Genomic DNA, 24,577 nt, shown 5'->3' with positions numbered 1-24,577 from the left:
TGAACCCCACCTTCACCAAAACCACCAAACGGAACTGTAAACAGCACTGATCCAAACTCCTGATCCTTCCCCTGCTATTCTTTTCCCCAACATTCTTATCATTTTCTAACATAACATATTAATTTATTTAAACATTTTTGGTTTGTTGTTCTCTACATTTTGCTGGAATTTAAGCTCCTTGAGGGCAAGAGTTTTTCTATCTTTGTCTCTCCACTGACATATCCCAAATACCTGGAATAGAACCTGCCATCTCACAGGAACTCGACAAATATTTGTTGAAATGCCATAGGCACTTGCCATGTGCCAGGCACTCTATGAGTCACTGGAGAAACAGATATGAGAAGACCTGCTCCTTGTCAGCATGGAGTGGAGAGTTTAGAGTGATGTTTCTCAAAGTGGAGTCTGGTAAGTTCCAACATTACATTCACCTGGGGCATTTTTTCAAAATGCAGATTCCCAGGCCTTGTCAAGAGCTACTGAATCACAATTTCCAAGAACGGGGACTGGGAGTCTGTATTTTTAACAAGCCTCCTTGGTGTTCCTTCTGTCTACCAGTTGAGAAGCAAGAGTCTAGTGGAACTATGGCCCACAGTTCTGGGAAATGGTATTTGTTACCAAGTTTATTACATCGACTTGGCCAAGTCACTTTACCTACTTGGCCTTAGTTTATTCAAACATTCAGTGAGATTAAAATGTTTAAAGGATACCTTTGGCAACCTACAGAGTAGTGCAGGTATGCCCTTGCTACAGTCCATTGGAGAAAATTTCTGGACTGCTTTGGGTAGCAGTAACCGGCAACAAAATCGTTTATTACATGTACAAAAGGCTATGCTTCTTAAGATTTACAATCTCAATTACCGCAAAGGGGCAAAAGATGTTAACAGTAACTGGAAGGTGCAAATAAGCCCAAAGAATGGATGACAGGGCTTCCCAGGCAGTCAACATGTTTCAAAAGCAGCCTGTAATTGCTGCTCCCTGTTGATTTCTAGAAACTTCCAGGAGCACCAACTTCTGTACAGGGCATCTCATATGCACCCATGACCAACTGGTGGAGTCTGGTCTGTGTGGGAAGTTTGTCTGTTGGGGAGGAGTCATGGGGCCATGTTGGGGGAGGTTTGGCCGCTTTTTAACAGTGAGACCTTAGAAATGTTGGCATCACTGAGCCTCAGTTTTCTACAGCTAGAAAATTAGCATAATAATTCATTCATCATTCATGCAAGTACCTGATAAATGATGAATTTATTCATTCCACAACTTCTAAATTTGGTGAGCATTAGCTGAGATAATGTGTGTGAAGTGACATGCTTATCACTGGAAGCCTCTGGGATTCACAAATATGAGCGGTCGTGTCATTTGGAAACCGTTTTGTTTGTATCCAAATTTTATTTTGAAAAAATTCAAAACTATAGAAAATTTAAAGAACAGTACAACGAACTTCGCCCTTCACCTAAACTATTATATTAGTCAGGGCTCTCCAGAGGGACAGAACTAATAGGAGAGATGTATTTATCAAAGGGAGTTTATTAGGGAGAATTGGGTCACATGACCACAAGGCAAAGTCCCACGACTTCTGTAAGCCGAGGAGCAAGGAAGTCAGTAGTGGCTCAATCTGAGTCCCAAAGCCTCAAGAGTAGGGAAGCCAACAGTGCCGCCTTCAATCTGTGGCTAAAGGCGAACCACTGGTTGAGTCTAAGGGTCCAAAGGCCGAAGAATGTGGAGTCTGATGTCTAAGGGCAGGAAGCATACAGCATGGGAGGAAGATGAAAATCTGAAGGCTCAGCAAGCCAGCTTACTTCACCTTCTACCGTCTGCCTTTTTTAGCCTTGCTGGCAGCCGATTGGATGATGCCCACCCACATTAAGGGTAGGTCTTCCTTTCCCAGTCCACTGACTCAAATGTTAATCTCCTCTGGCAACATCCTCACAGACACATCAGAAATAATACTTTGCATCCTTCAATCCAATCAAGCTGACACTTAATACTAACCATCACACCTATCAATTGTTGCTACATTTGCTTTTTTCCACATGTGTACACACACACACACACACACACACACACACACACATTCTTTTGACGGAATCATTTGAAAAGAAGTTGCAAATACCACAACGCTTTGCTTCTAACTACTTAGCATGAATCTCCTAAGAATGAGGACATTCTCCCGCAGGTATCACACTTGAGCCATTAATATTGCTGCAATGATGTTGCATAGTAACAAAAATTCAAATTTCCTGAAGATGCCCCAAAATGTCTTTAATAGGTTTTTTTTTTTAATTGATCCAGGATTCAAACCACGATCACCCATTGTTTTATTGCTTTTAGTTGCTATGTTTGTATGTCCATTGTGTCTCCTTTAATCCAGAAAGGTGCTACTTTTTATTTCTCCTTCTTATTTGGTCTTTCATGGCATTGAGAGGTTTTGGAGCCCAGGACAGTTGTTCTGCAGAATGGTCTGATTGTTTCCTTATGATTAGATTCTGACGTAAAAGACAGGAATACTGCATAAACGATGATGTCTCCAGAACATCACTTCTGTAGACACAGAATATCTGTTTTTTTCATTATTAGTGATGGTAATTCTGATCACTTGATTAAGGTGATAGTGCCAGATTTTCCCATTGTAGAGGTTCCTTTTAACCTTTTGTAATTACTAAATAATTCATGGAGTTATCCTTTGAGATGGTATAAATAACCAGTTTCTCAATAACTTTTCACTCAGTGATTTTGGCATCTCCTCAAAGTTTGTTGCAAAATGGCAATTTTCTATTTCTCTACAATACATATTAGTTAACATCCAATCTAGTTTCCCCTTCAATTTTACTTCTTTCTTTTTTTTCTTCTCTTTTCTTCCTCCTTTTCTCCTTCCCTTCCTTCCCTTCTCCCTATTCCCTACCCTTTCCTCCTTTCTTCCCTCGGGTTGGTGGCAGAATCCATTTCCCTGGGATTGTAGAACTGAGGTCCTGTTCTCTTGCTGGCTATTGGCTGGGAATTACTGTCAGTTCTGAGACTGCCTGCAGGTTTTTCTTACCAAAAGGCAGTCTCCATAAGTCCTCTCACAGCAGAGCAGCTTCTTCAAGCCATCAAGCGAGGTAAGTCTCTTTCTAGTAGGCTAAGACACAGAGTTATTGAAAACAATTTTAATAGATAGATGGTTAGGGTTAGAGTGTGTATCTCAATGGTAACATGACACTCCCACCCAGGAAAAATTGACTTTAAGTGGGAGGAGAGACTGAAAAAACCTTATTTTTTATGTATAAAGCATACACACACACACATACAGAGAGAGAACATAAACTGATAAACAGTGTATCTATTATTAACATTTCATGAGGAATCTAACAAAAAAAGTTTTCAAATGCTCCTTTAGGGAGAGACATAATATCACTGGGTTAGGCCAGAAAGCTGGTCTCTTTCAACCACAGTGATGGAAGGCAGGTTTGAGGGTACTCAAAATCATTGATGGGAATCCCTTACACTGATCTCACTCCCTAGAGTTGACCAATGGCTTTCATTTATAGCAGGTGTTCTTACTGCCAGATCTGGACTTTTAAGGGGCAGTGGATGGACTTTGGGTGGAGGAATCTCTGACTTCCTAAACTGTAGGCACAGCATAGGTACTGATATGGTTTGGCTGTGTTCCGACCCAAATCTCATCTTGAATTTTAACTCCCATAATTCCCACGTGTAGTGGGAGGAACCCAGTGGGAGGTGACTGAATTATGGGGGCAGGTCTTTCCTGTGCTGTTCTCATGATAGTGAATGAGTCTCATGAGATCTGATGGTTTTAAAAACGGAGTTTCCCTGCACAAGCTCTCTCTGCCTGCTGTCATCCATGTAAGACAAGACTTGCTCCTCCTTGCCTTCTGCTGTGATTGTGAGACCTCCCCAGCTACATGGAACTGTAAGCCCATTAAACCTCTTTCTTTTGTAAATTGCCCAGTCTTGGATATGTCTTTATCTCGGGTATGTCTTTACCAGCAGTGTGAAAATGGACTAATACAGGTGCCTGTGTATGAGGGCTGGTGAAACATAGTCATTAAATCACAGAGCTTGAGTTGGACAACCTGGTTCAACTTCTGGCCTGCTGTTTACTGTGTGACTTGGGCAAATTATTTCACCTCTCCAAGTTTATTAACCATAAAATGGGGATAAAAAATAGTACCAAATCATAGGTTTGCTGTGACAATTAAATAAGTAAAGTATCTAGAACAGTAATTGGAACATAGTGTTTAGCAAATGGTAGCTATTATTATTATGCATGCTTATATTTATGAGAAGACATATTTATATATGTTTATATTTATGGGAAGACATATTTATGAGAAGACAATTTTATGCTTTCATAAAATTCTCAAAGGGATCTATGACTCCCAAAAGGTTAAGAATCTCAGAAATGTAAGAACTATTCTTATCATAAACCCATTAAGTAACATATAATCCTCTCCCTGCTTATCCACATCCAAAGAGCCAACATGTTCTGGCTACTCAATTAGAATATCTGCTCACCACTTAGATATATGACCTAGCCCGACCACGCAGCATCTCACACAAACGATTTCAACAGCCACCTTCCTCAGTCTCCTACTCTTACCACCATTTGATCTCTTAGTTCTCTTTGTCTCCAATCTTGCCCTGTTTCAATCATCTGGAATTGTGTTGTTTGTTTGGGTTTTTTAATCTTTCAAATCCTATCCAACCTTTCTCTCCTACTGCAAATCCTTCAGTGGCTCTCCATGCCTTAGGCAAAACCTTTTTGCATAATATAGTTTCTGATCTGACCCTATTCACCTCTCTTGACTTACGGTCTGCCTCTCCCTGTCTCCCACACTATGCTAGAGCTATCCTATGCCCACCCGTCTCCTGCATGCCTTGCAGGTGCTCTTCTCTATCTGGAATGCCCTTGCCTCTCTGGCAGCAAGTCTCAAACTCAAAGCCTTGCCTGAAATTTCCAGACAGACTTATGTTTATATGCTTTCTCTGTACTCACCTTGAATTTTAAAACAATATTTCCTTGTTTTGTGGTCATTTTTTTTCTCTCCAAAGACTGTGAGCTCCTTAAAGACAGGAATCAAATAGTTTCATCTTTCATCTTTGGTGCTGAGTTTACTTAGTATATGTTCAATAAATGTTTATTGGATAAGTGAATTAATAAATAAATTTAAAAATTAATAAAGTTTAATAAGTTGCCCACACTCCTATGTAACTGAAATAGCTGAATCTAGAGTCCAGTGTATTCACACTGTTTTTGGTCATAAAGAACAATAAAACCTCAAGTTTTCTTATCTTAATCAAAAGGTCAGGCACAGGGGCTCATGCCTATAATCCCAGCACTTTGGGAGGGCAAGGCAGGAAGACTGCTGGAGGCCAAGGCAAAAGGATTGCTTCAGCCCAGGAGTTTGAGATCAGCCTGAGCAACATAGGGAGACTCCGTCTCTATAAATTTTTTTTTAATTAGCCAAGTGTAGTGGCATGAAGCTGTAGTCCCAGCTACCTGGGAGGCTGAGGAGGGAGGGTCACTTGAGCTCCGGAGGTCAAAGCTGCAGTAAGCCATGATCATGCCACTGCACTCCAGCCTGGATGACAGAGCAAGATCCTGTCTCAGAAAAAAATTTGACAAAAGAGCAATAGGCCCAGAACTTGGAAGTCCAAGGGGCATCTTTCAGAGTTTCAGTCCAACGTGGACCCAGAGGGTCCAATGACAACATCACCATCGGTCTCTCTTTCTACCCCTCAGCCCTATTTTCTTCTCAGCTCTTCACCTTTATCCACTAAAGAGGATCCTTACCAGCAAGAGGCTTAGTTCATCCTTACAGCACCATGATTTCAGAAAAAAACAGAAAACAACTTCCCGCCCTAGCAACCATAGATTAATTCACTTGATGGCAGTCTGATTGGCCTGCTTTGGTCTTAGTCTGCCCAATACACTAATTATTGTAAGCAAGGAGATGGGGAGTCATGTTTGGCCAAGCCTTAACTACATGTCCACCTTTGTGGCCAGAGGACAAGCAAAGTAATGCAATTAGCAGTCCACTGGTGTCAGATGGGATGGAGATACAGTGACAATGGATAGAGGTTTCTGGGACGATAGAAGCTGTGTATCTTCACTCTACCCAATGCTCCCTTCATTACTCCATGGAGTTTTCTAGCCAATGATGGGCAGAAAAACAGACAACACTTATTTTTACTTCCATGGATACTTTAGGGAGGTGGCTGAAAGGAATCTTGGTCATTGTGCCTTACAGCCAGTTTTAGTTGTTTAAACGTGATTGATTTGTGGCCTCAGCTCTTTGGGGGAATAAACACATAACAATTCCATTTATTTCATTCACTACCTCTAGTTATATTGTATTAAATCTTCCTCACAGTGTAGCAGATACCTTATCAAGAACATAAACTGATCCAATTATTTTCTTGACACATCAGGCAATTGAAACTCAATTCGGTCTAGTTTAAGACTATGGTTCTGAATGTCCATTTCAAACTCTCAGGCTGTCCCAACTTGAATAAGGGGATTGTGAACTGCTGCTCTTCCTTCTTCTGTCTCTGGGTATTGTATGGTGGGAATGGGGAAAAGCATTGTATGGTGGGAATGGGGAAAACAGGGGAGGACATAAGCAGTACTAGCTCACTTCCTTTCCCCTCCCCTACCTGGGTCTATCCTTGCTGGCAATTGAGAGTTAGGAAGAAGAGATGAGTTATTTGCTGGCAGAGGGTGAGGAGATGCCCTTGGTCTGCTCTGTTTGATGTGGTCCTCTCTGTGTTGATGACATGCATGGTTTTCTAGAGGTAATATTGAGCCTCATCCTGGCGCCTGCTGCCCCAGATGTCCCTGACCCCTCTAATCTCTCTCAATGATCCTTTACCTTGTGGGGGATCCATCCTCTTATCAGCTTTGGACATCTTTCTGTCCCCTGCCCCTTCCTTTAGCACTCTGCTACCTTGCATGAAGCCCTGAGAACCTCTGACATCCTCTTTAACATTCTCAAACGGCTGTGGGGAACTAGGCTGGGTAGAAGATGCCTCATTTTCTTCCTAGGCACAAGGCAATAGATGGAATGCTTGCATCCCCCAAAAATCCTTTGTTGAAGTCCTAATCCCCAATGTGGTGGTATAATGAGGTGGGGCCTTTCCTAAGTGATTATGAATGGAATTTGTACCCTTATAAAAAAGGCCCCACAGAACTGTCTTGCCCCTTCCACCACATGAAGACCCAGTGAGAAGACAGCCATCTATGATCCAGGAAGCAGACCTGCACAAGACACCACATCTGCCGTGATCTTGGACTTCCCAGCCTCCAGAACCACGAGGAATAGATTTCTGTTGTTTATAAACCACCCAGTCTATGGTATTTTTGTTACGGCAGTCTCAGAGGACCAAGACACACATTATCCACAGTCCCATCCCATCTCTCCATACTACTGAGGGCTACTCCAGCTAGCCTCATGATTTTAGAAATCTCCAGGTAGGAAGTCCTTGGGTGCATGCATGCTCCCAACCTGGAGCTGCCACTGATACACATTATGCCTTGTGCAGGCTGTAAAAGAGCACCTCATCTGAATGGACAAATTACCCTTTTCCCTTGTTCCTCAGCCCCTATTCTTGCCCTCAGCCAGCCATCTTAATGAACAGTAAAAATGCACAATCCTATGTTGTGGTCCCCCCCAGATTCCAGGATAGGCATGCCAAGTTCTTCCAAGAATCCCTTCACCTATGATGGCAGCCCAGGGTTTGCCTACTGACTCGGAAGTTTCACAAGCATCCAGGGAGGGTGCCAATCTCCACTTCTTGCAAGCAACCCCCTCAGTGATTTTCTTGAAGCTTCATCTTCCTTCAATTTGATGGGACAGCTATTCTTATAGTGTGGTCATGGACTCCTGGGGGTCTTCAAGACCCTTTCAGGGGATTCACAAGCTTAAAATCATTTTCATAATAAAACATTTGCCTTTCTGACTGTGTTGACTTTTGCACTAATGGTACAATAATGGTAGATGAAACTGCTAGCAGCTCAGCATGAATGAAGGCAGTGGTACCCAAATATACTCTTCACCACCACACACTCACCAGTAGGAAAAAAGAATTCCAGTTTCCATTAAGAATGCTCATGGCTGTAATCCCAGAACTTTGGGAGGCTGAGGTGGGCAGATCACCTGAGGTCAGGAGTTTGAGACCAGCCTGGTCAACATGGCAGAAACCCCACCTCTATTAAAAAACAAAAATAAGCTGGGTGTGGTGACAGGTGTCTATAATCCCAGCTAGTAGAAAGGCTGAGGCAGGAGAATCACTTGAACCCAGGAGGTGGAGGTTGCAGTGAACCAAGATTGTGTCACTGCACTCCAGCCTGGGTGACAAAGAGTCCGTCTCAAAAAAAAAAAAAGAATGCTTTGATGAAGCAGTAAAAATTATTAAATTTTGTAAATCTCAACCCTTCAAGATATATATATATATATATATATATATATATATATATATATATACACACACACACACACACATACATACATACATACATACATATATTTTGACGGAGTATCACTCTGTCGCCAGGCTGGAGTGCAGTGGTGCGATCCCAGCTCACTACAACCTCCACCTTCCGGGTTCAAGCAATTCTCCCGCCTCAGCCTCCTGAGTAGCTGGAACTACAGCGTGCACCACCATGCCCAACTAATTTTTAAATTTTTAATAGAGATGGGTTTCACCATGTTGGCCACGATGGTCTCGATCTCTTGACCTCATGATCTGTCCACCTTGGCCTCCTAAAGTGCTGGGATTACAGGTGTGAATCACTGTGCCTGGATGTATACATCCTAATAACAATATTCCTTGTGATGGAATGGGAAATATACATACGGTACTTCTACTGCATGCAAAAGTATGATGGCGGTCCTAAGAAAAAAACACTTTGCAACTGAGTTGTAAGCTGAACTGGCCCCTTGTTTCATGGAAACTATTTTTACTTGAAACAATATCAAAAAAAAACAAATTATTGCTCTATCAACTTGAGAGTTTAGCAGCTATTTCCTTGAAAGTGTACAAAGAGAGCCTGTCACTTCCAAAAAAGTAACTGACAGTATTGTTGTCACTTGAAAAAACAATGGGTTTTCAAGCAGAAGTTAGAATTTTTCAAAATTTGCATCTGCAACCATAAGCCTGATAGCTTCCCATACTTAACACTTTTCTAATGACATCATAGATGACAAAGAGTATGGTTTCTGACTAGTGTAATGAAATGTATCAATTTAAAAAATCTGCATAACTCAAATAACTAATATTTCCAATTACCAATGGATGATGTTTAAAAAATGGGTAAAAAGATCCATTCTGAGTACAAGAAAGACCAATGGATTTCAACATATGAATAGCAAAGACCAGAAATGATTAACATGGTTTCAGATTCTACATTGTAATGCTTAAGAAATAACTATTTGTTAAGTTTTTGTGTAATATCAGAGAAGAATATCCACAGCTACATTAACAGCTATTAAAATATTCATTTTTTTCCAATTGCATATTTGTGCAAGGTCAGTGTTTTTCATATTCTTCAATCAAAGTAAATACAAACAGATAAAATGAAGAAGCAGATATAAGAATCTAGCAATTTGGGATGAAACTGGACAGTAGGGTTTTTTTGTTTTTGTTTTTTGTTTTGTTTTTTTGAGACGGAGTTTAACTCTTGCTGCCCAGGCTGGAGTGCAAAGGTGCCATCTTGGCTTACTGCAACCTCTGCTTCCTGAGTTCAAGCGATTCTCCTGCCTCAGCCTCCCAACTAGCTGGGATTACAGGTGCATGCCACCATGCCCAGCTAAGTTTTGTATTTTGAGTAGAGGCGGGGTTTCACCAGTAAAGAGGTTTTTAACACTGTAAAACAATGCTGCTATTCTCATTAATTTTTTGTTTGGAAAATACAGTTATTTACATTAAAATCTTATTTATGTTAACATGTAATGGGTTTATTTTTATTATTTTTAAATAAATTAGTAAATATTTTTAAAGTTCTAGTTTTAATTTCTAATATTGTGAACGTTCACAGGTGCTGTAAACAAAAGCTCCCTAGAGCTGTCAGTAATTTTTAAACATGTAAAAGGGTCTTATGACTAAAATATTTGAGAACTATTGTGCTAGGAGGTGGAGAAGCACCCCTCCCATCCACTGTAGAAGGAAGAGGCTCAGACCCCAAATACGGCAGGACCCATTAGGCCTGTGACTAATTACCCAGACTTCCCACAACCTCTTTCCTCTTGATAAAGAACCAGTTCTGCAGCTTTTAAGAAGTCCTGGGTGAATGTCTGACTCAGTTGTTTGTGGGTCTATTTAGAAGGCTGGATATTTGGAACCTTTGTTCAGTGTTAGTTGTCTTTTCCTGGAGCTAGGAACTTTCCCACTCATTACTGTAAAATAATCTTTAATGGTTTTGCAGTATTTTTTATTTCTTTGTGGGAGAGTAGTTATTCTGTCACAACATTGATTTGACCTTATTTTAAAATACTCATTACTGGCCGGGCGTGGTGGCTCACACCTATAATCCCAGCACTTTGGGAGGCTGAGGCGGGCAGATCACAAGGTCAGGAGATGGAGACCATCTTGGCTAACATAGTGAAACCCCGTCTGTATTAAAAAATACAAAAAGTTAGCCAGGCATGGTGGCACTGTAGTTCTAACTACTTGGGAGGCTGAGGCACGAGAATCGCTTGAACCTGGGAGGCAGAGGTTGCAGTGAGCCGAGATCATGCCACTGCACTCCAGCCTGGGCGACAGAGCAAGACTCTATCTAAAAAAAAAAAAAAAAAATCGTTATCATTTTGGTGTGACAATACAGAGAAGTCAGAAGATAAGGTGGTGTTTTGAGGAGAGCAAGGGCTTTAGGGTAGAATCCCAACTTCACCATTTGCGGAGAAACTGTAGGCAAATTATACAACTTTTCTAACCTCATTTTCCCATCTGTAAAATAGGATACAAATAACTACCTTTCATGTTGCTCAGAGATAAGGTATATAATTCATCTCACACATGATAGCCAATAAAATGAACCATCATCATGATCATGATTATGACCATGATCATGATCATCATCATTATCTTAATGTAGGAGGTGGGAGTTCCTGTTGGAATCCTCTGAGATGAGCAACCTAACCCCTTTTTGGTGCTCTTACTAAGTTTTTAGATTTCTCTCTGAATGCCAGGCAACAGCATATCCACTGGATAAGATGAATTTCTATTATCCTTTTCCCCATTCTGTCCTGATAAAGAGGAAATGTTTCCATCATGATTGAAGGGCCATTTTCCCTGAAAAGACTGTTTTTTTCTTACTTCCAATTCCCCCCAAGACAAGCACCCTCCTTTGAACTTCCCCCAACTCTAGACCATGGTGTGGGCCAAAATGGACCCCAAATAAACCACCACTGGGTAACATGTTTGGCCAGTAGTGGAAAAAATAAACAGCTGGTTGAATTTTATAAAGTAAGATTGCTAAATAAAAAGCGATGTGAAGCTGCAAAAGACTGTTCTCTTGAGTATTTTTCTTTATTTTTTTTTAAGATAAGAGCTCCAGGAGGCAGTTTTTACGGAACCATGCATGAAAATGGCGTGTTTCCTCACGCTGCTAAAATCGAGGCCCTGGGTCCCTTTCATAGCAGAGGGAGGCAGATTAATGAGTTGGGGGGACATGACTGCTGCCTCTCAGCAGCTGGCTCAATTACCTCTCCTGTTCAAGCTGTGCTTTGGGTCTTGAAACACAAGCCTGGTGGAATTTTAACCTTGCTGGAGGACTTTGTTCCTTCACTGAGGCTGCCTACTTTTAGCTTGAATACATCCTTTACCTCTCATAGACGGGTTTGCTGGAACCATGGGTGTGAGGGAATTACCCAGTGAGTGCCCTTTTAAAAACGAGGAAAGTAAATGAGATCATGAGAATAATAACAAATGAGAAGCTCTGGGAAGATAAATAAGACCCATTTGAGGAAAGGATATTAGTAATATGCACTTTTGTTCTAAAGAAGCATTTTGGTGGGAGAGGCAACTTGTCCAAAGAGCTTGGTCAGAAATCATCTGAGAGCAGGTAACAGAAACCCACTCAAATTCATTCAAGTAAAATGCGTATTTAATATGAGGCATTAGGTATACCTCATGATCCCAAATGCATACAGGACAGCTGAGAATTAAGAGGTTTAGATCTCTATGGCTAAGTGTAGGGTCCTAAACCCTGGTTGCCTGGCTTCAAATTCTGGATGTATCACTTACACTACATGACCTTGGACAAACTACTCATCACTCTATGATCCATTTCTTCTCTCTGTAAAGCAGGGAAAATAAGAGAACTTACATCTTAGAATTGTTGTAAAGTGAGTATATATACGTAAAGTGTGCCAAATGTGCCTGAAACATATTAATCTCTTCATAAATGTTAGCTATCAAAACTTTCATAATAGCTATCTTACTTCAGACCAACTTTCCCACTAAGGACAAATAGAAAAGCTGTATGAAATTTTTAAACGTAATTTTAGGCCAGGCTCAGTGGTTCAAGCCTGTAATCCCAGCATTTTGGGAGGCCGAGGCAGATGGATCACTTGAGGTCAGTAGTTCGAGACCAGCCTGACCAAAATGGTGAAACCCTGTCTCTACTATAAATATAAAAATTAGCTGGGTATGGTGGCGCACACCTGTAATCCCAGCTATTAGGGAGGATGAGGCAGGAGAATCACTTGAACCCGGGAGATGGAGTATGCAGTGAGCTAAGATTCTGCCACTGCACTCCAACCTTGGTGACAGAGCAAGACTCCATCTCAAAAACAAAAATAAAAAATAAAAATAAAAAATAAAAATAATTTTAAAGACATTGGAGAACTGCCAAGGCTGAGAGGACTTAAGAGCCTAAGATCACAGAGAGAGGGGAAGGAAGCAAAGAGCTGTGAACCTGACATTCTGTGTTGCTTTTCCCCACAAGGCATCTGCTAGTTGACAAGGATTACCTTAGATACCCAGAATCTGGACAGAAAAGATTGAAAGGTGAAGAGTTGAGCATCTCTATTGGCACACTTATGGAGCTAAAGGAGACAAAAATTGGAGTTTAGGGTCAAGAAAAAGGAATCATCACGTTTACTCAGTGTTTTCAGGTGGAACTTTCAAGGGTTATAATCTAGAAATATGGATTAACTAGAAATGCAACAACCCTCATAAAGACTAATGCCCAGTTTTGAATCTGTTCATTCATTGACTTAATTAAGGTGAGTCAATCTGCCTTTACCTAGTTACTTGCCAGAAGCAAAAGTTAATAATCTTTGGAGGAAGATAACATAATCAACAGCCTGATGTATAATGTCTCATATTAAATCTAAAATTACCAGATTCACCTGCAGATAAGACAAAATGTCCAACAACCATGAGGAAGAGAAAGCCAGACAGTATAAAGAAACCGATAGAAAAATAAAGATACTGGAGTTAAAATAGACTTTAAAATAACTGTCATAAGTGTATTAAAGAAATTAGATGGTGGTATGGTAATTTTCAGCATGGAATATAGAACTATTGAAAATGATCATATGAAAATTCCAGAACTGAAAAATATAATATCCAAAATAAAAAACTTGACATACGAAGTTATCATTAGATTAGAAAGAGCTGAGATAGGATTAGTGAACTGAATAATTTGTCAGAAGAAAACATCTGGACTAAAGCATGGAGTGACAAAAGAATGGAAAATATGGACAAGGACCTAAGAAACATGTGGGACAGAGTGAAAGTTTGAACAAATAAGTAGTTGGAGCCCCAGAAGAAAAAGAGGAATAGAATGGGAAGAAATAATGTATGAAGAGATAGAGGCTGAAAATTTTCCCAAACTGATCTGTTTCTCCAAAACAGATCAATAGAATGGGGGAGAAATGATATATGAAGAGATAGAGGCGGAAAAATTTCCAAAACTGATCTGCATCACAGATTCAAGAAGTTTTATGAACTCCAAAGAGAATTAATGGAACAGAAATCACACATAGGTACATGGTAGTGAAACTACTCAAAAATCAAATAAGAACATATCATCTTAAAGTCAACTGAAAACAATACATATTACCTTTAAAGAAGAAATACTAATTTGATATGATTAAAAAAATAGGGGTTTAACTATAACTAGGTGGCCGTGTGGGGTTGCTTATGGCTGTAATCCCATCACTTTGGGAGGGCGAGGTGAGTGGATCATCTGATGCCAGGAGTCTGAGACCAGCCTGGTCAACATGGTGAAATCCTGTCTCTACTGAAAATACAAAGATTAGCCAGGTGTGGTAGCAGGTGCCTGTAATCCCAGCTACTCGGGAGGGTGAGGCAGGATAATCTCTTGAACCTGGGAGGCAGAGGTTGCAGCGACCTAAGAGCATGCCACTGCACTCCAGCCTGGATGATGGAATGGGACTCTGTCACACACACACACAAAGAAAGGAAGACGATAAGTGAGTGATATCTTTAAAGTGATGAAAGGTAGTAGTTATGACTCACATTTCTGTATCCACTGACAATAACCTTTAAAATAAAAGTAAAATGAAGACATTTACAGACAAGTAAAATATGAGAGAATTCATAATCAGCAGATGCTTCCTAAAAAAATACTAAAGGGAGTTCTTGAGGCTGAAAGTAAATGATACACTGTGAAAGCATGGAAATACAGGAAAGAACAAAGATTAATGGAAAGCATAAATATGTGGGTATATCCACATTAATATTGAATATAAAACAGCTATATTAATATCTATGTGGTTTAAAATATTTTTAGAATTAAAACATATGAGGGTGGTAAATGAAGTATTCATGTTCCTTGAGTTGTCCAGGAATTGGCAAATTTTATTCACTGATATTAGGCTTGGCTGAGTCTATCTGTGCAGTTGTCTTCAGGGCAATCACTGAAAAGAATAATAACAATAGGTAAAACCTTGTTCATGGTAGATGGAATTATTAAAATACATAATTAATCCAAAATAAGGCAAAAAATGTACAAAAGAGAACATAGAACAGATGAAATAAAGAGAAAACAATTAGCAAAATAACAAAATTAACCCAAATATGCAGATAATTCCATGATTTGCAAAAAGACCTAATACTCCAATTTAAAGCCAAAGATTGTCAAACTGGATAAAAAATGAAATAAAACCATATTCTTTTTACAACATACACTTTAAATACTAAGATACAGAAAATTGAAAGTAATAGGATAAAAGAAAGCATATCACGTAATGCCAACCGAAAGAAAGCTGTATAGTTATATTGACATCAGATAAAGTAGACTTTAAGGCAAGAAGAATTATGAGATAAAGAGAAGTGTTTTAAGATGATTAAAAGGTCAATCCACAGGAAAGTGGAAATATTCTAAGTTTATATGAACCTATTAACAACACCTCAAAATATATGAAGCAATAAAGACAGAGTTAAAAAGAGAAACAGACAAATCCAGAAGCATAGTTGGAGATTTTAACATATCTTTCTCAGTAACTGATAGAACAAGCAGGCAAAAAGTCAGCATGATTATAAAACATGGCCTAGTTGATATATATAGAGCGCTACACCTGACAACTGCAGAATACAGACTGTTTCCAAGTGCACATGGACATTTACCAAAATTGACCATGTACTGGGCCTTAAAGGAAATCTCAACACGTTTTAAGGGATTGCAATAAACATGTTTTCTGACCACAGTGGAATTGAGCTTGAAATAAATAACGATGGGCCACTACAGTGTCTCTAAATATTTGGAAATTAAGCAATATACTTCCAAATAATCAACAATAAAATCACATTGGAAATCAGAAAGTTTTTAGAATGGAATGGTTATGAAAATATGACATATCAAAACCTGTGGTCACAGTTAAAGCAGTGCTTAAAGAATATGTATAGTTTAAAATGCATATGTTGGAAAAGAAGAAAGGCTGCAACTCAATTATTTAAGTATCTCTTAGGAAATTAGAAAAATACCCAGCAAGTAAAACCTATAGAAGGTAGAAGGAAAAAGGTAATATATATAAAAGTAGAAATTAATAACATTGAAAACAAATGTACAATAAAGAAAATCAACAAAACCAAAAGTTATTTTTTGAAATGACTCATAACATCAATAAATCACTTGCAAAAGAAGAATAAAAACAGGAAAATAAAAAAAGACACAGATTTTAGAAATAAAAAGGAAATATTATAGGTCCTATGGGTATTAAGAATAAATTAGAAACTGTTAGAAACAACATAAGTCTATTTTTAAATTTGAAAATTTAAAGAAAATGAATAAATCCCTAGGAAATCAAACCTTAACAAAACTGACACATGAGAGAATGAGAAATCAGAAAAGCATTCTATCTATAAAAGAAAATTTAAAAGTCTTTCTATACAACCTCTTGGGAAAACTTTTTGCAGTACTGTAAAGCTGAATGTAGTCACACACCCTAAAATCCTGCAGTCTCACTTCTAGGAATATATACTCAGCATAAAGGAAAGTATATGGACACCAAAAGACAGGTACAAGAATAAACATAGCAGCATCATTCTTAGTAGCAAATGAGAACAATCCAAACATATATCAGCAACCAAATAAGTAAATGAAAAATGGTAAATTGATTCAATAGAACACTATATAGCAATGAAAGTGAATGAACTATTTCTACATGCAATAAAACAGATAATCATAAACATAATATTGAGGGAAAGAAGCCAGATGCAAAAGAATATATATGATGTGACTACATTTATGTAAAGTTCAAAAATAGGCAAATTAATATGGGATACTTGTCACCTTTGAGAAGGATGGAGGGAGGGAGTGATTATTGTAAGGGTGTGTAAGAGATGCTGGCAATGTTCTGTTTTGATCCAGTTGGCTGTTACATGGATGTATTTATTCTATGATTATGCATTTTAATATATGTATATTATACTTCAATAAGAGTTTTATTTTTAAAAAATTAGCTATTATTACTTTGGTTGTTATAAGAAACTATGAAGGAAAGCTGTCAGGAGCCAAAGCAACTTGGGTGGGTCCATACCATAATCCTACTACCTTAGACTCTCCCGCAATTATTTGTGGAGCCTGGAACAAGTGTACAAACGGAGGCCCAAATACCATCTATAAAAATACTTTAAAGTTATCATTCAGGCTAAGAGACTGTTCACTAAAATATGTCTTTATCCACCTACTTAGACAAATATACTTTTATAATACCCTGGAAGGCCAAGTTTGAATTTAGAATTCTCAGTTTCAGAGCTGTAAAATGATGGCCTGGAGAAAGGCAGTTCCCTAGCCCCAGCCCATGGCCCTCTCTTCCCAGTTCTGGCTCTCTGCAATGGGCCTCACTTGCATTTGTGTGGATATGCCATCCTGCATGTGCAAGCCCCTTCACATCCCCAGCAAACTGCTGCCCTGTGGCCACCCCTTGGGTCCAGGGACACATAAACCAGCAGTGTGACCCAGCCTGGGGAAGAGACATCTGAAGAAGCAGCCTGCACAAGCTCTAGGAACAGATTCAGGGACATTTGGGCAGGGAATACGGGGTCACGGATGACAAGAGCATGGTGTGAAAGGGTGGAGTGCAGGCCCCAAGTGGACATGTCCTTAGCCTCAAAGAGTCCTTGCTCTGGGTGGAAGGACACAGGAAATGGAGGGTCAGAGCAGACCAAGGGTCAGGGTCTTTTGCCCAATTTCAAAGGAAATTCTGCATTGTCTTTTAAAAAGTCAACGATGCACTTTTGGCCATTAGAAAAAGAAAGAGACAGAGGGAGACAGAGAGATTTTTAAGTAGAATGGGTGAATTCCACTCAGTGAACATATGTCCTGTACTAAGTGTGATATGAAAGCTAAAAACCTCCATCAGAATATATCCTTATCATGAATGTGGGGTTTGTGTGTGTGTGTTTTTTCTCACAATGGTATCCCTAGAGCCTGGTGCCTTGAACATCTCCATAAATATTTTACTAATAAATCACTCCCTGATAACTGTTCCCTCAGTTATCAGATGCCCCCTGCTTCTCACAGCATGTGCATCTTGCTGGTGCTGGTGTCCAAAGCACGTGTATTTTGAACAATATTGAAAAAGGAATGAAGCCTGGCCCGCCCAATGGTCCTCTCTAGCACATTACAGAGATTGGCCTTTGGACCTGAAAGCTGGACAGAATCTCAGTGATCCTGTAGGCCAGGGTGTCAGAGCATCCAAGCATCCCAGAAGCTGAATGTGAATGTCTGAATAAGGGCAAATGTTCATTTTTTTGAGGAGATGCACATAGCTTTCACGAAAATTTCAAAGGTGTCTATGACTCCCAAAATGTCAAGAGTTCTCAGTGAATCCTCTTATTTTATAGATGATGGGTCTATGGCACAGAGAGCTGAACTCAAGTTCACTCTGAGCTCTAGTCAAATCTACTGATGCCTGAAGCTTCCTTCCACCACCTTATAGCAGAACTCATGCCCTCGGTTAGGGTGGGATGGGGGAGACTGTGAAGCTCTCCTTTGCAAGGGCTCTCAAATTTAGCCACGTGTTAGAGTCATTTGGATTTCTGGTATAGAAGGTGATTTTAATGTATAGCCAGGGTCAAAACCCACTGGGTTAGAATATTTCACTAAAAAGTGTGTAATGGGGGTTGTGGGATGGAGTTTGAGTGCCAAACTCTGCTCCGAGTCTCCTAGCCCAGAATGCTGACTACAACAGTCTGTTTACAAGGAAACAGATCTAAATGAAAAGCAAGTTCCACTTTGTTAGTGGATGGGCAGGTACTCAATGACCTCATCACCACTCATGACCTCATCCCTGGTACCCAGAGCTGGACCACTTGACTTCAGCTGGGAAACTGAAGTAGGGTTTCCCATTTCTTTCCCTCCAAAAAGATAGCATAGCTGGTAGTATGTAACGCACCTGACTTACCTAGGCATGCACAGGTGAAGATGCTGGCACAAAGGTGTGGGGAGAATGGCTGGGCCTGTGGGGTAGAGCTGCCTCACCTCCATCACACACATGGCTACATGATCTCTTACTTTACCAACTGTACAGAAGAGAAATAGAAGGAAAGGGGGGTTGCATGAGTCACATCCCAGACCTTCTTTGATGGTGGGGGAAGGGTAGGAAAGTCCTGAGTTTCTACAGGAAGGATAGAGTGGTCTTGACCATGGCAACTTTACTCACTAATGAAATGTAGTCTAATCAATATCTCAAGTTCATTAGATTAGCAATTCATCTCCTACTAGATGAGAGATGAGGAGGAAGTGGAAATTAGAAAGGAAAGAGAGTGGCCTGGCATGAGAGTGAGAAGAACATGTCACTTCAACTGCAAAGAGACAATTACAATGTAGTGATGAGAGTTAAGGTCAGGGGTTTCCTGGGGCCATAGTGGAAAGATTACTAACCTCATGAGGCTAAGAGTTAGTGGACAGTTTTGTGGAGGAGGCGACACCTTCAGTTGAATACTATAGAGTGGAAGTTTTCCAGACACATAGGGGAAGGGAAATGAATTTTTACACATATTATGGCATACAGGTTCTAGTAGCATGGCATTTGAAAGGACTGTAAGAATTGACTATGACTAGAATATAGATTGCGCAAAGAAGGTATATTTGTAATGGGTTATTAAAATATAAGAGGCATATCAACCATTCAGTGAGTATTGTTTAGGATGAATAAATTACTTAGCTGGCCCCCAAATTAAAGACATTCTTAATTTTCTTGATTTGGAAAAATTCTACTAATTTTGACCAGTTTCTCTTTATTCACTAGAATCTGGGTATTTTTTAAGGATAGGATTGCATTGAATTTGACTCAGTAAGAGCCACGAATACAGCATCTGACTTCTTACAAATTCTGAATTAATGTATTAAATAAGCTTTCTGGGCTTGAACCTCCACAGGAGAATCTCAGAATGACTAAAAGTTAACAAATTGGCCCTGAATAGACACAGCATCAGAAGTGAGGGTGTCTTGTGCAGTTACAGACAAAGTGTTTTGGGATCAACTGTTGATTCAAACACTGGCCAAGGTCCCTTAGGGAGAAGTGTAAGGTGTTTAGAGCCAGGCAGGCCTGGGTTTCACTCTTAGCTCAACCATTATCAACCGAATGCATATAGGCAGGTCACATTGCCGCTCTAAGCCTTGATATCCATATTAATAATGTGGAAGTGATATCTATTTCAATGAATTGTTAAGAGGATAATCTGAAAAAATGTGAACAAACTGTCTTGGCCAAGGCTATTTTTATCGTAAGGAACAGGAAAGCACTTAAACTAATTCAACTGAAATCAAGGAATAAGAAATGAAATATAGCATCCTCAGGAGAGAAACCAGGAACCAAATTGTTGGAATCCAGGCACATGTGCCATCTCCCAGGAGCTACTGAATCTTTCTTACAACATCCTGTGTATTTCTCTGTGTACATTTTCCCTTCTCTACGCTGTGCGGACTGATCTCAGCTTTCTTCGGTTCCCTTCTACCTCTCACTATTTCCCACTCTGGACTTTTCTACACTCCAGCCTTTCCACAGGAAGTCCACTGGGTTAGTTTTTCTGTGTCCTAGTGCCATGTTTCTGGGAGAAGAACTGGATCAACTGAGCTTGATCCAGTGTTCACCCATGGTCCAGTGATTCGTGACCAGGATGTGAGACTGGACAAATGGCACAAACATGGCTACAGGCCCAACCTTTCAGCCCTGTATGGGGATGATTCCTAGAGAGAGGGCCTGCAGGAGAGCAGACACCCCAAAACATATGAGCTGCAAGCACCTAGCACAAGTAGGAGCACAACAAATATTAGCTTCCATCCCTCCCCACTCTCCTAATTCTAGCAGAGCAGGTTTCCATGAGGAGCCCATACACAAGCACGATTGTACTATATTTTTACCTTTGCTTGGGCTATACCTCTTATTAAGAATATTCGGGCGAGGTGGTGGGCGCCTGTAGTCCCAGCTACTCGGGAGGCTGAGGCAGGAGAATGGCGTAAACCCGGGAGGCGGAGCTTGCAGTGAGCTGAGATCCGGCCACTGCACTCCAGTCCGGGCGACAGAGCGAGACTCCGCCTCAAAAAAAAAAAAAAAAAAAAAAGAATATCCTAATTCCACCCAAGTACTAACCAGGCCTGACCCTGCTTAGCTTCTGAGATCACACTTGATCGGGCACATTCAGGGTGGATGAAAATCCTTACTTTGAAAATAAAGTTCTCTCCAAAGAATTTCATCTGAATGAGAATGGTGATCTATCTTCAAATTCCACTGCAATCAAATGGAAATCTGAAAAGGATTTGATGAAACATTCAAGTCAAATGCAGAAGAAAGACAGCAGAAAGAGGCAGCATGAAGAACCAGAGAGCTTCTTTACCTGGTTTATTGACCATTCTGATACAAGTGCTGATGGGTTAGGAGAGGTCATTGAAGATGGTATTTGGCCAAAACCATTACTGTACTACTTGGTTCCTGATATGGATGACGAAGAAGAAGGAGCAGAAGATGATGATGATGAAGACGAGGAAGGATTAGAAGATATTGATGAAGAAAGGGGTGAGGATGAAGGTGAAGATGATGATGATGAAGGAAAGGAAGAAGAGGAGGATGAAGGAGAAGATAACTAATAGAACACTGATAGATTCCAACTTTCCCTTTTTAAAAATTTTCTCCAGTCCCTGGGAGCAAGTTGCAGTTTTGTTGTTGTTGTTGTTGTTTTCCCTCCTGTGCTCAGTCACCCTGTTCTTGAGGTCTCTTTCCTCAACTTATTTTGGGGGAAATACCTTGAGCAGAATACAATGGGAAGTCTCTACCCCTTTCTGCTCGAAATTCATTTTTATTGCTTACTATCTGATTAAAAACTGTATGGAATCAACACCACCGAGCTCTGCGGGAAAAAAGAAAACCCTGCTCCCTTCGCTCTGCTGGAAGCTGGAGGGTGCTAGGCCCCTGTGTAGTAGTGCGTATCATTCTAGCTTTTTTCCTCCCTTCTCTGTTTGTTGGACTCAGAGAATACACTGTGTCTTTATGTGAATATGGACAGGTAGCATTTACCAACATATATCTGTCTACTTTCTCTTGTTTAAAAAAAGAAAAAGAAACTTTAGAAAGTGGGGTTATAGAAGGTCAGCAAAGGATGGGTTTGAGATGTTTGGGTGAGTTAAGTGGGCATTTTGACAACATGGCTTCTCCTTTGGCATGTTTAATTGTGATATTTGACAGATATCCTTGCAGTTTAAGATGACACTTTTAAAATAAATTATCTCCTGATGATGACTTGAGCCCTGCCACTCAGTGGGAGAATCAGCAGAACCTGTAGGATCTTCTTTGGAATTGACATTCTCTATTGAAATGTTGTTCCTGTTTATTTTTAAATTTTCTTTTTGTTTCACTGGAAAGGAAAGATGATGCTCAGGTTTTTTTTTTTGTTTGTTTTCTTTTTGTTTTTTTTTTTTTTTTTTTTTTTGAGACGGAGTCTCGCTCCGTTGCCCAGGCTGGAGTGCGGTGGCCGGATCTCAGCTCACTGCAAGCTCCGCCTCCTGGGTTCAAGCCATTCTCCTGCCTCAGCCTCCCGTGTAGCTGGGACTACAGGCACCCGCCACCGCGCCCGGCTAGATTTTTTTTTTTTGTATTTTTCAGTAGAGACGGGGTTTCACCGTGTTAGTCAGGATGGTCTCGATCTCCTGACCTCGTGATCCACCCGTCTCAGCCTCCCAAAGTGCTGGGATGCTCAGTTTTAAACGTTAGAAGTGTACAAGTTGCTTTGTTACAATAAAACTAAATGTGTACACAAAGGATTTGATGCTTTTCTCTCAGCATAGGTATGCTTACTATGACCTTCCAAGTTTGACTTGTATAACATCACTTTCAAACTCTGTCACTCTAACTTCCTATTTTTGATACGCACTTTGGAGGATGACCTCAGGGTTATGTGAATTGAGTAACGGGATTTGAATCAATGTATTAATATCTCCATAGCTGGGACATGTGGGTAAAATTTGCCATTGGTTTCTGAAAATATTCACATCATTTGAGATACCAGATTGCTGAATACTTTCTGAGTATATTCTGCCCTTGATTTTTATTTCCAAGTGTAAGTTTTTAAAATTGGCCTTTTACCTGAATATAAAATAATAGTGCCTGCCACCACCATCCAACAGACCTGGTGCTCTAATGCCAAGTTATACATGGGATGGTTGCTGGCATGTCTTCACTGGCTATATAAAATGTGGCCAAGAAGATAGGCTCTCAGAGTAAGAAGTCTGTGATAGTTAGCAGTAACTGTCCCTGCTCTCTGGTACAAAGCTCTCAAATGTGACTATATGAATCTGGGTGGGATAATGGACTCAGCTCAGTCTGCTCAGTGCCATTGTGCAGAGAAGCACCTTAATGCATAAGCTTTTTAATGCTGTAAATATAGTAGCTGAAATTAAATGCCACTTTTTCAGAGGTGAATTAATGGACAGTCTGGTGAAATTCAAAAGCTTTTTGATGTATAGAACTTGATAAATGGAACTATTCCATCAATAGGCAAAAATGTAACAACCTATCTAGATAGTATGTAATTTCTGCACAGGTCTCCGTTTAGTAAATACATCACTGTATATTGATCAGGAATCTTGCTCTAGTAAAGGAACATAAAGATTTTTTTTTTTTTTTTGGAAAAATAAAAAAAGAATATCCTGTTATGGCCAGGTGCGGTGGCTCACGCTTGTAATCCCAGCACTTTGGGAGGCCAGGGCAGGCAGATCACTTGAGCACAGGAGTCCAAGCACCAGCATGGACAACATGGAGAAACCCCATCTCTACTAAAAATACAAAAATTAGCCAACATGGTGGCTACTTAGGAGGCTGAGATGGGAGAATTACCTGAGTCCAGGAAACAGAGGTTGCAGTGAGCTGAGATGGTGCCACTGCACTCCAGACTGTGTGTCAGAGCAAGACCCTGTCTCAAAAATATATATAAAAAATAAAATAAAAAAAGAACAAAAGAAAGAAAATAATATCATATTTCCTATTCCATCCATCCATCCATCCATCCATCCATCCATCCATCCATCCTTTCATCTCTATCTTTTTTCCTACCCTGGCAGGCCCTCTTCCTCCAGGAAATCTTCCTTATACCCTTAATATCTTCAGCTACCCTTCATCTCCCTTATTTCTGTCAATTTGTTAGAGTCTATAACACACAGTTTAGCACTAAGTTATACAACTTTCTCTCAATCACTTTGAAGATGTTGTTTCAACTGGATTATAGATTTATTCAGAACAGAGAGTGCCACAGTGCCACACACAAAGAGGAACAAAGAGTAAGTGTTCAATGAACAAAGAAAATTACAGAATAAGCATTTTATATCTAGAAAGGATCTCAAAAAATAATGAAGCTTCATCTCCTTGATTTCAGAAGAAGAACTGAGGTCAATATAGAAGAAACACCCTTGGTTGATGAAATAGAAAGAATAAAATGGAAATTCAATATTATAATATATTTACATGTAAAATATATGTTTATATATTTATAAAAATTACATATTATTTGTGTAACAGAAGAATTCTCCCCCATCATACTGTGGAATGGTTGTTGGAGGATCATGATACGTTCAAGCTGGAAGGGAACTTAGAAGTGACATAAGACACGCAGTTTAAGT

The 24,577-nt window shown here is 39.9% G+C and overlaps 1 protein-coding gene across 1 annotated transcript; it reads left to right on the top strand.

Moving 5' to 3' along the window:
• The first annotated feature begins 735 nt into the window (after window positions 1-735).
• LOC104676549 (protein SET-like) lies at window positions 736-21,556 on the top strand. The gene is made up of 3 exons (XM_010381397.2): window positions 736-883; window positions 7,669-7,729; window positions 21,115-21,556. The coding sequence occupies exons 1-3, from the start codon at window positions 736-738 to the stop codon at window positions 21,554-21,556; spliced, it is 651 nt and encodes a 216-aa protein (XP_010379699.2).
• The last annotated feature ends 3,021 nt before the right edge of the window (window positions 21,557-24,577 follow it).

This window comes from Rhinopithecus roxellana, chromosome 10 (genome assembly GCF_007565055.1).
Source record: "Rhinopithecus roxellana isolate Shanxi Qingling chromosome 10, ASM756505v1, whole genome shotgun sequence".
In the NCBI taxonomy this organism is placed as follows: domain Eukaryota; kingdom Metazoa; phylum Chordata; class Mammalia; order Primates; family Cercopithecidae; genus Rhinopithecus; species Rhinopithecus roxellana.
The sequence above is the reverse complement of the archived record's forward strand: the minus strand, read 5'-3'. Positions and strand labels throughout refer to the sequence as shown.

Excerpts from the sequence above, each read along its gene's own strand:
- LOC104676549 (XM_010381397.2), top strand. The coding sequence starts at position 736 with ATGCCCTTGCTACAGTCCATTGGAGAAAATTTCTGGACTGCTTTGGGT. Across the intron at positions 884-7,668 it reads AGGGGCAAAAGATGTTAACA|ATTCCAGGATAGGCATGCCA; the intron begins GTAACTGGAAGG and ends GGTCCCCCCCAG. Across the intron at positions 7,730-21,114 it reads ACCTATGATGGCAGCCCAGG|GGTGGATGAAAATCCTTACT; the intron begins GTTTGCCTACTG and ends GGGCACATTCAG.